The 16,405-nt window shown below is 43.9% G+C and overlaps 1 protein-coding gene across 6 annotated transcripts in view; it reads right to left on the bottom strand.

Moving 5' to 3' along the window:
• Nucleotides 1-16,405, bottom strand: part of agap3 (ArfGAP with GTPase domain, ankyrin repeat and PH domain 3) — a 115,983-nt gene that overhangs the window by 46,243 nt on the left and 53,335 nt on the right. For 3 of the 6 annotated variants that reach the window (XM_076021577.1, XM_076021578.1, XM_076021576.1), the window contains exons 3-9: nt 15,643-15,730; nt 12,238-12,323; nt 9,468-9,609; nt 8,916-9,050; nt 6,809-6,936; nt 6,325-6,480; nt 761-844 (exon numbers count right to left, since the gene is read on the bottom strand). In XM_076021577.1, coding sequence (XP_075877692.1) covers nt 761-844; nt 6,325-6,480; nt 6,809-6,936; nt 8,916-9,050; nt 9,468-9,609; nt 12,238-12,323; nt 15,643-15,730 — 819 coding nt within the window. The other 3 variants (XM_076021579.1, XM_076021581.1, XM_076021582.1) reach the window with 3 other exon arrangements.

Here is a 16,405-nt window from a genome sequence, read left to right as displayed (position 1 = left end):
TATAATTATTTAATTTTGCTAAGGATAATTTCTTTAAGGGTGTTAAGACATTTCAAAAAAAAATAAAATTCAGTTAATCAAACATCATTGCAAAAATATGTTTGACTTGAATGTCATTAAACAGCGTGACACACACAGGAATGAATCTTAACTTCTCCTCATATGTATGGTCAAGTGCACATCTTCAAGATCTGCACGGAAGATTACTGTCGCAAAGAATGAAGGCGATTATGATGAAGAAACGTCATGCCCTTAAAAACAAAGCAATATCTGTAGTAACCTGGAAAAAAGACACCTGTAATTTTACGTTTAAAAAAAAACAAACCAAAAAAGACGGTACGTTACTATGAATCACTCAATAAATTGATCAAAATACCCCACCGTTTTTTAAATTGTGTTTCTATGACAATGACACATTTCATACGCCTCTAAAAGACATAATCAATTAAAAGACGCGTGTGACATCGATAAATCCTTCTAATTACTTCTATTTTGATTTATTTATTGAAGGTAAGTGATTTTGAACCAAGGTTGTTTGTTTCTACCGACCGCCCCTTTCCCCAGTCACACAGTGCCGGTCTGATCTTTGTGCCATGTCGCCATCTAGTGGTGATACTGACGCACGGCATGGAATTAAACAAGCAACGCTGCCTGTTTCACGAGGCGTGAAACAAATAGGACAACAAATCAAAGAGAAGGGATCATACTCACCCATGTAGCAACTAATTAAATACAGAGGAATAATGATAAATCTGCTTACCTGTTTGATAGGTATGGCCCTTCCACTGCCTATGCTGTCTGTTTTACTGTCAACGCTCTTTGCCTGCTCACTGGCTTTCCGTGACTGCAAGAAAACAAGAAAGTCAGTCAGCAAGTGAGGCGGCACACTGGCAGCAGAGCAAAGAGAGGGAGTCGTGGGGGGTGAGAGGGTCTGAGGTGAGGTTTTGGGCGTGGTCGAGTGCGTTGGGGTGTGTGGGGGACAGAGGCTGCGTGTGAGAGAGAGGCGTGGGGGCAGAGAGGAGTGAGGGCCTTGTGTGTTTTGAGCATTTGTGGAAGTACTTGCAACGGAACATAAAAGTCTCAAAAAAAGAAGCTCGAAATGAACAGACAAGCAGACCAGCGGAACAAGTAGCAGTAACACCAACGTGCAAGTTCAAAAATAAATGAATTCAAATAAAACAAATAATAATAACTAAAAGAGAGACCAAACCAAGACCACACCAGACACATTTCAACACAGAGGAAAACCAAGAACCACACATTGAGTCATGACTCAGCCCTGAAACTCTTTGGGAGATCCTTCCCTCTGTTTGAGGTCCATACTGGACCTGCAGACCAACTGCTGCTACTAGCTGAGCAGCTACAGCTGTAGTAGCATAGTTGCACTGATAAAGGGCCTTTAACAGCACGTTAAATGTCAAACTTAATCACAACATTAGGGGAGAGAAGGGAAAAAGGTTTATTTAATTAAAAACAAAACAAAACAAAACAAAACAAAACAACAAAACAAAACAAAAAAACTTTGGTGCAAGAAGCTTCCTCCCGACCTGCAAAGCCTGGTGGAGGATAAAGTTGAATTATTTTGTAAACATTCAAACAGTGTCAAAACCAGAGAGATAGGAAAAGCATTTCAAGTCTGGAGTTGTGCCTGTGTAAAAAGAAATAATTGTGCAGTTAGACAGAAAAAATACCCTTTCATTGTTAAAACAAACAAACAAAGAAAACAAAAAAACAACAGTTTTCAATAACATGTTTTCCACCCCAAAGAAAATAAAATGACAGAGATACAGGCAGGGACAGACACAATGTGTGTATGGTCTCATTCAGAACATGAGAAAATGTCCAGTCACCGATGGAGAAGATGTAAGTTCAAGTAAACCAACTCTGTCAATATTTTTTTCCCAACATTTTATTTTCTTTTTTTTAATGATGACTTGTTTAGCTTCTATACAGACACCATACAAAGCAAGTCACAAATTCACTTCAAAATAGTCAACAGATTGAGCCAAACATTGCAGTTCCCACAAAATATAGGATGGACAATAAAGGCATTATGTCATATACTCCTTATATGTATGTACTTTTTATAGAGTACCATTGTAAATAAAATACAATACAAGATATACAGCAGTCTATATTTCTGTCAATCCGTTCATGATAGAAAAGAGATTATGCAAGAGTTCATAATCTTTGTACCAAACCTAAATTTTGAAAGAAAAGAGATAATTTGGATGATAATAATTTTAAAAAGGGATATGCAAATAAATAGATCAATAAATAAAAGAAACAAGAGGAAAAACAAATGCTAAGTTTAACTACATTCATACAAGTCGGTGCAACCCAGTTTCATTCATTTGCAACCTCCAGTGTAACACCTCGAAAATAAAACCCTGAATATCTACCCTACACTTTTATGAAGGCCTTCATAAAATCACCCCAGGTTCTCTTTGCTCTAAAATAATTCTATCTTAGTACATTTATACCACATTTTAAATTCCATTCAACTCTTCAAAAAAAAGAAACAAAATATGCAGGAATCAAATTAAATAGGAGAAAATGACCAAATCAAGTCAAAGGAGGGACAATGAGGGACAATCTAAAAGGAATAACAAAAACAACAACTTGGCACCTCTAGTCCTTTAGTCCTTGATTATGGCAAAAAGGCAGTGTGATGTCATGTAAGGAAAAGATTGAGTCCTTTGGGTGGCTGGATAACAGTTCCAACAGTGACTTGACTGTACGGCGTGCTTTTTTGTTCTGTTTTCTTGTTGTTGTTTTTTTGTTTTTTTTTGTTCCTATGGGATGTCTGAATGAGAGCTTAAGGGTCGGGGGAAGGGGGAGTAGGTGAGGGGGCACAAGTGGGTCAGTTCCAGAAGAGTCCCTACAGTCTGTCTCACTTTGGGATATTCAGTCTATCTGAAGCGCGTGCGGACGCTCAAACGGACTCGACCTCAGTCAGTGTCAGACGCAGAGTACTACAGCTTTTCATTTGTCTTTTTTTCCCGTGCAGTGCAAAGCTCTGTGCAGTACCCTGGGTGCATTAAAGCACAGAGGGTAACGCAGTGACAAGCTGAGAGTCCTTGATAAATAATTCCTTCTCTCTAATAGCGTTGGCAAAGCAGGGGGACCTTTTTTTTTTTTTTGTCATCTAGTTTTCTAACTGTCATGCTCTTCTAATTCGGAAGGAGTTGGAAAGCCCTTTTTGTTGAAGAAAGGTTGGAAACAGAAGCACAAATCTGCAAATGTTGAAAAAGAGTGTCAAAGAGTTAAATATATGTTTGTTTGTTTGTTTTGGGGGTTATTATTGTTATTGTTGTCTGTTTATCTATTTTTATTTATTTATTTAGTGTCATTTGTGGTAACCCTGGGTAGGAAGTGATGAGATGGGAAACACCAAATGTGGACATCAATAAATAATCAATGGCCGTGATGAGAACAGGAGGGTAGGATGGGATTAAGTATAAAAATGCCTCACGGTCCATCTATACCGTGTGCTTCTCAAACACAAAGAAGGACGGACAATCCGAAGATGCCATGAGACCACACACGCACACAGTTTACAAAACGGATCAGTTCGAGCTATTGACAATGGAAGCACTAGGAAAGAATAATGCGGGCTGCCCTGACACCTAGTGGCCGAGGACAGTTATGGTAACTGGCTTGAAATGAGTGGTGGGTGTGGTTGGTGAAAAGACGGCGAGTGGAATTATTTGAAGACAACTTTTGAGTTCCTCACTACTTTGAGTGGGGAAAAAAAGGCTTAACCCGTACATAATTTACTAGATATGGGTCTTTTCTTTTAAAATAAAGCGATTTATATATTTCTCTTTTTAAAATCTGGGTTTTGAACATAGCAAAATAGCATTCACCTTTTCAAGAGTCCCGGGGCCAGAACCACAAGGTTTATGTCCGTTTATCACTGGACAACATTACTGTCTTGTAGCGGTTGAGTGAGTCTAGAAGAATATTGATCAAATATTGGTCAAAGCTCGTCTACTGATGACATTAAGGCATATTTTCCTCCATTAAGTACTAATCTTGAAATTCCAAAAACAAACAGAAAGTCAGCTACTTACAAGAAAACCAACACAGATGTCGATGCGGGTTTGTTATTTTGTGTTTTGTTTTGTTTTTTTAAATGGAGAAAGCTCGGGAAGGGACATCCTCGGTATTGTTGTGCTGATGGGATTATTTTTTCTCTCTTTCTGTTTGTTCTGTCAAAGACGGTTGGCGCTGCAAGTCTTCCTCTCCTGAAGCCCATTGCACTTTATGTTTCTAAGTGTCACTGAAGCAAAGCCGATATCGCCCTGTTAACTTTCAATCCCCTCTGCCGCCTCTTCCTCCTCCTCCTCCGCCTCCTTCTCTTCCACCTCTACCTCCAGCGCCTCCTCCTCCTCCTCTTCCTCCGCCTCTGCCTCGCCCTCCCTCCTCCCACCCTCGGCTCGCCGCTCCTCAGAAGGTCATGAGCTGAAACTCCCGCTCGGCCTGCCACTCCGGCACCCACACGGGGTAGGTGGCGTGCTTCGGCATCTCCATCACGCGGACGGGGAGAGGCTCATTTCTCTGGTGGACATGGTTAGTCACTACCTAGCAGGGGGGAAGGGAGACAACAAGGGGAGCTAGCACACAGCCTGTAACTGCTCAGAGGCCACAAAGTCTGCGGCGCCCGCAGCAGCTGGGGGGCGGGGGGAGGGCGTGGGGGAGGGTAAAGGAGGCATGGGAGGAAGTAGGAGGAGGGGAGAGGACAGATAGGCAAGGTGGAGAAGGAGTTAGTGAGAAGGACAGAGGAGACGGAAGGGAGGACAGGAGGTCAGAGGTCAGGAGAGGAGAGACAGTTGGAGGAGAGGAGGAAGGTGGGGGTGTCGCACAACCAGACGTCTACCTCATTATGCTCAGGACCACTCAAGCATTTAGGCAAATGAAAAACAAAAGAAAAAGCTAAAACTCTGTGAAACAGCACATTTTTTGTTGCTGCTATAGCTGATGTGTTGGCACATCCACATGCGCCAAATGGGACAGAATTAACACCTGGCAGTGGGTGTATTCGCTAACCTCTGTGACATCACAAAGGGCCAGTTCCCAGAACTACATGTCAAGCTAAAGAAGTACAGCGCTGACCTTTCTCCCATTAGCGGAGTTCACTGGAGGACAACAGATACGTATGAATGCAAAGTTAACGTGGCAAAACGCCAAGGCCTTTAAGAGCCTTTAAGCGCCCGCTTTCCGGGGCCAAATTCCTGCAAAGCTCTGTTCGCTCCTAGAGGCAGAGGTTGTGGCTGTGCGAGATCAGCGAAGGCTCGGTAGCAGAGAGGTAGAGGGGTCGGGGTGGGGAGCAGGGGGAGGCAGAGGCTACAAATAAAAGGACAAGCTCATAGGACATCGAAGAAAAGTAGAGTGGTTAGTGCACACATATGCTATCGGTCAGAGCAGAGGGCAAATACGACAGGACACGGGGTCAAGGTCACGCAGACAGAGGGCAGGCTGAGGACAGTGGCGCTCTACTTAATCTTGGTGGCCGAGATTTGGATGGATTTGGTTCCGGACTGAGGTTAATAGAGGGAGGGGAGTGCGCGGGGGGGCAAGGGAGGGGGGGTAATCAAGGTGGAGGCTAGTGGGTGGGCGAGCCTTTATCTTGGAGGTGAGGGTTGGCGGGAGGAGCGGGCAGGGCAGGGCAGGGCAGGGCAGGGCAGGGCGTCATTAGCAGCGTGTATACAGGGCAGTGGCTGGCTCGGAGCTTTTAGTTTAGCTTGGTCAGGCAGAAGAAGTGGCATTGGCGGTTTGATGCTGCCGTCTCTCCCCAAAAGGGAGGTCACTGCAAAGAAAGGATCTAAGTAGAAATAAGAGGGGTGGGGGAGGGAGGTCAAATATTTAGACAGCGCAGAGGCTCCACCCCCTCCTGTTTGTCATGGCCGAGCAGAGAAACATGTTGACACCCAATTAGAAAAGAATACACACAGAAAATATTTTTTTTTCTTGTGCCTCCCCACAGTGTTTTACGCTCGACAAAGGGGTCGTCGTTGTCGACCCTTTGGGATATTCACTTAAAAAAAAGAAAAAAAGAAAAAAAATGTTTGTCTTTTTCTCCTTTGCCCATTGTGCTGTGTGAACAAGTCACTTTCTTTGCCTGCGTCGGAGGCAGGAGAGGTGGCGCGGATGCTTTCTTTCTTTCTTTCTCTTTCTTTCTTTCTTTCTTTCTTTTGTTTTGTCCTCTGCGTGTGCGTGCTACCTGTCTCCCTCTGGTGGACAGAGTGCGCCCTTGCCCTGGCAACATGCCTCCTAGTAGTGTGAGTAGGTGTTGCTTTGCATCAGCTGTCGCATACTTACTGTGAAAATGTTGGAGCGGCGCTTTGACTGCTTGCGGATAGGCGTGGGCGTGTTGGAGGCAGCGATGGTCTCGATGCGCATCTCTCGCTGACTTATGCTGGGGGTGGACGGAACGGAGGAGGAGTAGTCGCTGAACGCGCCCCCGCCATTGGCCGCCTGGGGGAGCGAGGGAGATTAAGAGGAACCAAAGGAATCGGAGGAGAAGTGTGTGTGTGTGCATGCGTGTGTGTGTGTGTGTGTGTGTGTGGTAGGGAGGGGGGTAAGGAGAGTGGTAGAGCCAGAAAAAAGGGGTGAAGAAAGGGAACAAAAACAATAAAGCAAGCAGGTTAATTGAGGATACGGCCGTTCTGGTATAGTTTGCAATGAAAGCCAGTTACATAAACAGGACGCCGGGGAAGACGGTCTTTTACGCAACAGCACCCAGCTCCTGCAGGGAGCTGCAGGTAAAGGCGGCGCACTCCGTCGCGGCCGATTTGGGTCATACCTGGTTAATGTGAACGGAGGGGATGGACGCAGCGGGCACCGATGAGTGGCTGGGCGAGTTGGGGAGAGATTTGCACGGACCGATGGAGAGCTGCTGCTTTTTCCTCATGGCCACCACCTTCTGGGCAACTGGAGGGGAGAGAGGGGCAGAGGTGGGTCAAGAGTCGTTGCGAAGGTGATGAGAATGAAGGGACAGGAGTCATCAGCCTATTAACTTGTTTTTCCTTCTAGTCGACGAGGGCACGACACGAGGGCAAAAAGAGAATTTTCTCCCAATATAATGCAGCATTTTATGCTCAGTGACGGTTTTAACTATTGTTACAAAAGGATGTGATCAAGATAAAGCTTGAATAGCAAGTTGTTGTCTACCACAGTAACTTCAAAATGTGCCCTTGGCTTAAATGCCGCAAGGGAGGATAGTTGGTGGTGATAGCATGAAGTATTAATCAACCTAAAGAACAATTTAACAACAAGGCGTTCAATTATCTGCAGTGTCTTTCCCCTGGATCCTACTGGAGGACAGCTATCTTCTACCAGGTACATAGGAAAGGAAAACGTTAAGTTTAGTATGGTGCCAGAAATTATTTCCTACATGTTCTACATAAGCAAAGCTGACTGCTACCACATGGTATGTAATCAGGTTATATCACCACTTGTTTTTCAGGTGGAGTGGAGCTGTTGGGGGAAAAAACAGGCACTTGGAAAAGTTACGCTTTCCGTTTCCAAATGTCATGTCTTCAGCTCCAGAAATTGGGTCGACTGGAACGAGCGAAGTGACAGGAGAAAAAAAAATACACAATTTTCCATGCAATTGGCGCCACCTGCCATTTAATTCATGCCACACTAAGCTGACAGAATGGGTGGAGCAAGAGGCTGGCGGTGTGGTAGCGTGGGGCGCAGGAGGGACTTGCTGGGTGGAGGGTGTGTGTGTGTGTGTGTGTGTGTGTGTGTGTGTGGGGGGGGGGGGGGGGGGGGGGGTCCCAGCTGCGTGAGGCAAAGAGAGACGACATGGAGCTGAGCTGGCAGCTGGGAGCACAACGTCCGGCTGCCTGCTGCCACACGGCAAGCAGACAGTCCATGCTGCTTCTCCCCCTTTCATTATTTCAAATTGGGCGTCAGGAAGCGATCAAGGCAGAGAGGTGGCGGCAACACGCCTGTGCGTCCCGTTGACGGAACGCGCTACGAGTGCACTGATGCATATTCAGATGCTTTGAGATCAGGCGACAGGCTTTCGAAAGCAGCTGCAGCCTCAAACAAGAAAAGTTTTCTCCAAAGGAGCCAAAGTCTGAGCGACATTTCAAGCAGAGTTGTGACAACAACAAAAAAACAAAAATTGAAATCTGTCTCATTACTTTAAGCTGTACAATTTATTTATATTGGTTTAGCATTGCCTGGTCAATCAGAAATACTGTGCAGAATGTACATAGTCTTTTAAGGTCCAGTGTGTAAAATTTGGTTGTAAAAAATGTGTAAAAAGCGATTTATTGTTGTTTTTTTTTAATTGTTTATTGTCCATAACTACATTAACAAAGGTCTATACTCGCAGTACAATAAAAGTAATTTTTTGGTTTGCCACCCATGAAACGGTTCTCATCTGTATATAAGAATATAAATGAAGCAAAGGTCTTGCGCCCAGTTAGCTGTAATCTTACACTGCCATATTTCTGACAAAGCCTGGTGTGGACGATCCAGCCCACCTGACAGCACGTTTTGCATATAAAGTAACTGCTCACAAATTCACATAAACCAACGAAGAAGAAGGTGGACGAGGTGACCAGATTTGGGTGCACAGGCCACCGTAGTTCAAGGAGGGGGAGGGAAAGTGAAAGACGCTGCAATCTAAAATGTAACCACTTGATGTCACTGTTTCTTTTTCAAAATTTCCAAATATCACACGCTGGAAGTTCTTCCTGTTGCTTGTAGTTTTTCATCCAGGCATTGGAATTAAACATGTGACCTTCACGCTGTGATGAGACAGTGCTACCCACTGAGGGGCACCACATTTTCCACCCCACACTACTCTAAGATATTATTACCATGTGCTGTTTTTACACTTCCCTACCATTTGCCCTTTTCTTTTCCCCTTTTTAAAATAACCATCCTCTCACCATCCTGGAAGACTCTCTCCACATTCAGCCCATAGGTGGAGCAGGTCTCATAGTACGTGCAACGCTTCAAGTCGTTGGACAGCTTTCTGGCCCGGGAGTCATCGATCACTCTGGGGTTGGCAGCGCTGATTGCATCTGAGAGGGTCAAAAAAGTAATAAAATAACACATCGGTCACAAATACAGACTCTTTCAGTAAGCACAGATAGGACAGTTTATAAGGCAGCGGGAAACTGTGTCTTGAACAATGTCACATTTAAATTGCTCCATTTTCTTTGCTGCAGTGTTAGTTGCACTAATCCGGAACAAATTGCTCTATGTATGAAAGTAAAAAAAAGGTACATTCAAACAAAGAAATCCATGGCTGAACCATGTAGAAATCATTTTTTTTAAGAATGAACAAATCTTAAATATGGACATTTGTGTTCCATTCAGCTGTAAATAAAATGTATGAATCAAGTTTCATATTTTGTTCCACAGCTGGGTAAGTAAATCATTAAAATTAAATGAACAATAATAACAATAAACACATGGATCACATTTGACGTGAGCACCTTGTGTTCCGACGAGAACCATAGGGACCTCAGCTGTGTTCCTGTAGCCCGATAGGCGCACAAAGTAATTGTAGACTGTCTGGAAGCTGATCTCATCCTCCAGGCTGAAGACGAAAACCACGGCGTCGACCCAGGCGGCGAACTGAGGACAGAGCAGAGGAACACTTTATTTGCCTGCAATTAAGGCGGACCTGCACCTTGGGAGAAAAAAAACAACAAAAAACAACGAGTTGTGTCTCTGTGACTGTCTGGAGGAACTTGTGAGAGAATAATGTGCAGGTGAGCCACAGCAGGTGAGCGGACAGCTGTGTTTACCACTAACCTGGTCTCAAAGCACAAGCAACCACTGAAAAATAGATAAGTAGATAAGAAATAGATGCTATTTTAGAAAAAAAATAAAAATAAAGGAGCAATGCGTCTATATACCAGTCTCTTCCTGCGGCCGGATCTCAGCAACCACCAACTATCAACCTCTGAGTTGTTGTTGCCTTGTGCCATGTGGGTCGGCTGGTTCTGATTCTGAATCCGCGTCTCCCATGCTGCACCTGTCCAACAATGTCTCCATGTATGAGAGCAGATTTTGCTTGCTTGGGATCCATTGTCGTGTCATCTGAGACTCGGTCCGAGTCACGTTCCGCCTCACTTTGTTGAAATAATATTATTCCAACTTTATGGGCAACAATGTTACACAAATTCAATGTCCCCAGTGTGTGGGATTATTGGCCAAGGTTATCTCACGCCTTCGTTATAACAACTGTGACGTCTGGGTGAAACCCACTGGACTCACTCTAAATGTATTTATTACATGTGAATGAACACTGCAGGTAATTTGTTGTTATTTTTAACAACGTCTATCATCGCTAATATTTAGTCTATTCCACCTTATGTCAGTAGAAGACGTCCTTTAAGGCTAGACACTGGGCCTTTGACGCAAGTAGTGATGCGGTCATTTTTGTACTGGAAGTTCCACCACATGTCCACAAGGGGGCAGTGTAGCAGCAGCAACGGCAGAGAGCGCGGTCTCATTTTGTGGCAAAGCGGCGACGCCGGAGATTTAACACTGTTGTTGGGACGTTGCCCCTTTGTTGCATTCCCACTGCTACCGTACGGCAGTGTTCTCGGTGTATGCCTCATCAATTAAATTTACAATGCCCACTTAGTTTGTGATTTTTAACAGGTAACGGGGATGAAATAAAGGGTAGTGATTGTTATCACAAAGCATTATGGGTGAGAGGCTGAGAGGAGCAGCAGCAGTGGTAAAAGCGACAATAAGTTGCCGACGACACCCTGCACTGCCCTCGCCTCCATTCAGCTTCCACCCCCCAGGAGGCAATGAATGGCAAATCAAGCCCCAAAGATGCAATCCCGCTCAGCCTCCTGCGAGCACCAACATAATGGAGGCCTTTAATTATGCCAGTAATTATACAGGCTGCTGATGACTGAGCAGAACGCATCTTCCCTGTTCCCCCCACCTCACCTCACCTCACCCAATGCACTGCCAACGTAAATAAGAGCTATTCCTGGCGGGAGGAATGCAACGTAAGTGCTTTTGCATCTTACTGGAAGTACCGCTGTGATCCAGAACTCACCATGCCTCTCTGTTTGTTCAAGTTTAATTGAATTTCATTTTATGATTATGGTTTATGAAATGTGAGGAAAACACCGGGAGTGTTTCTAAAAGGCTTTGTAGTTTCTTTAGGCTTCTTTAGCCACACAAAACAAATTTGTGTTTTCCATGTTCCAGGTTCATCTTCGCCTGTAAAGTTTAGTGACAATAAGAGATGACTTCCAAGAAAGGGTTTATTTCTTATCATTGTAGATGGATTAATACTGTACTAAATCATTTTTGGCCTCCTCTACTCAAAGTTGTACACTACATGGAGGCAGCAAGCTAAGGCATCTTCCTCTTCAATCTTTTTTTATGAATTTAAATGAAGAAACAAAAACCATCGGAACTGATATGAGTGCGCTGGAGGTGCTGCAAAATCCTCATTATACTCTCCGCCGCAGCATTGACAAATTAGCACATAATCCACCAGACGGGAAGCTGCACAATCATAACGTTGTAAAATCGACATATGGCCACATAAAATCCGTTGCGTGAATTTAAACCGTCAAGTCATCCGAAGTCCATACGATGCTGGAAACGGACGAGAAACTGAAAACAGCAAAAAGTCTAAATCTCTGCTTGCTTTTTATAATATCCGGATCAAGCAGTCAATACAAACACATACAGTGCACAAATCCCATCTTGAGCACGTTTAATTCATATTTAATCAGCGAGCAGGAGGTCCTTCATAATAAACATGGATGAAGAATTACATGGGATGAAGATGTTAGTGCTGCTCTGACATCAGGCCAGGCTGCATATTCAGGAGGAACTTATTAGAATGAGTATGAATTCCCTGCTCTTTTATACAGAGAGTTTTGTTTTTGTTTTATCTCTTGGTTGAAACAGCAACTCCATTAATCTTCGAATTTCACAAATTAATAGAGCGATTAGGGGCCGCGCTGTCCCTTTGGCCGCAAGAAACGATTCCGGCTGGGCGAAGGCATTGATCTGCGGCCACCCCTTAAGTGCTTTTGGGAGAAGAACCGCAGAGCCGCCGTCACACTGCTCCAAACAGCCCTGCAGAGACGTGACGTTGTGCCTCTGCGCCGTCTGCGGCACTGTTTGCACGCAGCTCCTGTAGCGTTCTGCAGCTTCCCTCGCTGACTCACTGGCGTGTCATTATCTTTTGTTTCATTTTGCGAGTTCAGTTGCCCTTACCTGCAGCTCTGGAGGTCCTCCTTCATCTCGGATCAGTAGTAGGTAGCTCTGCCCGTCCACCACGATTTCCTTCTTGAACCGACCACCTGAGGATGACAGTGAGAGTCGGTTCCGCTGTCGCTCTCGCAACACTTTGCAGTCTAACTAAGCGCACGAGGCGTCTGCGTGACCGCCGCGGCGCCTCCCAGTGACAGACGGACGGGCGGCAATTCGCAAAACTCGAAAGCTAGGGTGAGTCGGATGAGCGAGGACTTGACGCGAAAAAACACAGCTTGACGATGCTCGGGGGAAGTTTTCTTGAGAAAAGTTTAAATGCCGATCTCAACACGCCGCCAGGAAAATCAGGCCTCTCTCCGGAGCCAATTACGTGGGCGAGGAATTGCCATTTAGCGTGTCTAATGCGCAGCTGCCGAGGGAACAGGTTCGCCGTCGCCAGGGTGGCACAAGAGCCCCGACGAGCATCTTCCGACTGCAGCATCCTGTCTCCACCACTTTGGGGACCACTTGCGCCAAGGCCCCCTTCATTTTAGTATTGAAAAAGCATTCTTATTTGCGTCAGAATAGCACAGAGCTATCATAGGGATTAGAGGGAGCAACGAAAGTGTGAGGTCAAGTAAACACGACGTCCAGAAGGACAATCGCACTTCAGCTGCAGACCAAAGTTTTTCCCCTCTTTCCTCCGCGTCTTGACTACCATCGACGCTCCCCGCTGCTGGCGAGGCCGGCTGCAGATAAAAAGAATGGGCCAACTTGGGAAAAGTGCGCAGCAAATTAGATTTTTGCATATCATTTGAATAGTTCGGGGATCGTGTGGAGATTAGAAACATTCAAATGAGCGGGGCTAGAAATGTCCCTGGGAGTAGAAGAGACAGAGACTTATGAATACTAAAAAGGGATGAAAGCGATTTTGGAATTGAATAATGCACTAATGCGAGGGTCCAGGAACGATCATGATATTTATTCCCACCAGGCATCGTGCTGCAGGCGGCGGGTGGCGCACACAGAGCAGAACTACACCAACGACATGTTGGCTGAGATCTTCCCCTGATTAGATAACAGAGATCACGCCGCTCCAAGTGGCAAAGCGAAGACGAGGAGTTCAGTGAAGAACTCAAAGTGCAACTGAGTCACTGGCCATATCGTTTAGGTTTTTTTTTTTGTTTTGTTTTTTACGGGGAGCCTGTATTCTTGTCTCAGCAAGCAATACAGATCCACTCGAGCCACACTTCCACCCTGTTAAATCCACTTTAACCCACTTGGCAAATAGAGGATTCTCCCAGCCTCTTCCACGCTCTCTCCAGGCCTGCTGGAGGCTACTTGTGTAACGTAGAGGAAGATTCCTGTACCAACAGCCACCCTCCCAGTTCAGAAAAAAAAAGAGAGGAGGAAAAAAAAAGCCGAAGGAAGATCCTGTGTGAATCCCATTTAAATGTCGGAAAGGAAAAGACAGGATTGCGTTGCAGAACGAGGTTTGACCTAAACCATGCATGCACGCACACTAGAACAGAGGGATAATCCTCTCTGGGTAGAAAGTAAGAATAACAACGATAATAATTAAATAAAAGGTTAAAAAAAAAATCAATAACTGTCACTGAAGCGTACAGCTTTCGTTGAAACATTTCAGTTGCATAATCATCCCGGACGCTGTTGTCTCTATTTAGAGCAACGCCAACACAATTTATCCAACAGAAAAAAAAACAAAAAACAACGTAAAAAAAACAACACTGCCGGCACTGCAAATGCAAAAATGATTAAATAACCAAAGGAGATTAGCATAGCCCTTGGTGCTGAATACTCTTCTCTCCTCCACAATGAGGAAGAATAATGAATTATTTGCATGTGATATTTGGCTTTTCCTTGGGGAAAAAAAGGAAGAAGGAAAAAAAAAAAGGAGAGGCGAGCAGTAACCTTGCAGCAGGCCTACAGAGACGCTGTAAGTTGGTAGGCATGGTTAACACGCAGCAAGCATCCTCTGCTTACACGGAGGCTTAGACCTTGACACAGAGCCACAATCCAACAGAGCTTCATCCGGTGTTGCCATAGCAACACACCCCGGTACCTTTTTATTTTTTTGTCCAGAAATCATAGCAAAAAAAAACAAACAGGGACAAAACAGGGAAGCAGAAGCGTCCTTCGCTCAAGCTTCCTGTGCTGGGCAACGGCTCTGCAATGCAAACACGATCGCACGGCACATAGGAAGCTGCTATCGGTGACACAGGTACGGGCTCATCACTGGAATCGCAGCAACGCGCACAGGCGCGGATGTACTCTTCTTGAGGCGACACGTTTCTTTAATCAAGGCCACAACATTTTCTCAGGCTAATTGAGCACTGGGGGGGGGATTCTTTCTCCTGGTGCTGCCACCAGAGTGATGATAAGCTCCTCAGGGCACATCCACACTGAAAGGCTCTCATTTGGTCGTTTTCCATCCTTTTTTTTTTTTTTTTAAAGAAAAGGCAAACAGCAGCTCTTTGAAAAAAGTGATTCTATAAAAAAAAACAAAAAAAAACCCTGGTCATCATCAGGACAGTGAACGCATCATTCTTCCAAGGCGTCTGTCGAAGGCACTGTGTAAAATTCCCTTTGCAATTTTCTAACCTGTCAGTGAAAAGTCTATTGCCGACTTCCTTTGGCTTGCTCCATTTTGGAGAAAGTGTGTGCTAAACAACTCGGTTGTGAAAATGATCCATTTGTGATGTCACAAAGGGCACTGATAGATTTTTCAGATCAGTAAAAAAAAATATTATCTTGATCAATTTACGAATGTTGAAGAAACAGCAAAGCGAAATTTTAAGCCTTTTTTGTATTAGAGGCTGTAAACAAAGGGTTACATTTTTAGACATTTTTTCCTGGAGCTCTCAAGAGGTTTTTTTGACAATTAACTGTGTGAAGCTGTTTCACTGAGTTCTTCGGAGGAGCAATAAAAATCTAAAAATGGGCATAACATTGGGAGCTATAGAGAGAGTAGAGTGAGCAATTCTTACAGCCTTCATTTCCTGAAAATGTCATGTTTTGTAATTACCTCACCAATTTTAGCGAAGAAGTTACAAAAAACAGGCATTTCGACCAACGCTGCCAAGTGTCTTCTTTGGCATCGAGACGTTTAATAACACACAGCACAGAACAATTTAATAGGTCCTGATAAAAATGTTCCGAACACGTCAGAGTCAAAATCCACATACTCAAACAACCATTCTCCGAATTGTAGAGGATGCTTTTCAATTATCAGGCTTCGTTCAAGAGGTTCAAACGCTGCTACAAAGAAGGTCGAAAATGATGGCAACCATGCAGTTTAATGGTTTAAACTAAAGTAATGTGACATGAAGGCCATGTGACCGAGAGTAAAGCATCGTCTTTATGTAGGCAGCTGACATGTTTACAGTCACCTGTAGAGCAGACTCTTACCTTCAGGAGACTCTTCCTGCACATATGTGCCTGTTAAATAGCGGTGGACCAAGGCAGACTTCCCACTGGACAAATTGCCTACGATGCCCTACAAGGTCAAGAGAAAAGAGTTGTGATTATTTCTGAAGGGACAGGTGCTGATGCAAAGGACTGCTAAACTCAACCTTCTCGCCTCAGTCAGACGAGTAAAGCTGGAAAATGTTTTATGAGACGTGGTTTAATGAAAAAAAAAATATATATATACAGTATATATATACAGTATACAAATACACATATATGTATATATGTATATATTTATATATATATATATACATATATATATATATATATATATATATATATATATATATATATATATATATATATATATATATATATACATATATATATATATATATATGTACACAGTATATATATACAGTATACATATATATATATACACTGTATATGTAAATGTGAAATACTACAGCTGAAACCAAAACTGTTAGCGCAGGAAAGGAAAGGAAAATAAAAAAGATACTTTCACAGATGAGCAACAGATCTTTCTTTCGCTAAAAGCAGGAAAAGGTTGTGATTTTAAAGTGGTTACTTCCTCAGTAACCCCTTCATGAATGAATTATGAAACAGGAAGAGACATATTTGCTCATGCACGGTTAAAACGTTTATTGTTTTTTTTGTTTTTTTTACGCACACAACTAAAAAGTCATTCATATCAAAACCGGTGTCATCTTATCATGTTGACAGTTTGCATTTGTTCTTTAAA

This window comes from Nelusetta ayraudi, unplaced genomic scaffold (genome assembly GCF_046127955.1).
Source record: "Nelusetta ayraudi isolate G7.1 ecotype Tasmania unplaced genomic scaffold, CSIRO-AGI_Nayr_v1 ptg000011l, whole genome shotgun sequence".
Classification (NCBI taxonomy): Eukaryota; Metazoa; Chordata; class Actinopteri; order Tetraodontiformes; family Monacanthidae; genus Nelusetta; species Nelusetta ayraudi.
The sequence above is the reverse complement of the archived record's forward strand: the minus strand, read 5'-3'. Positions and strand labels throughout refer to the sequence as shown.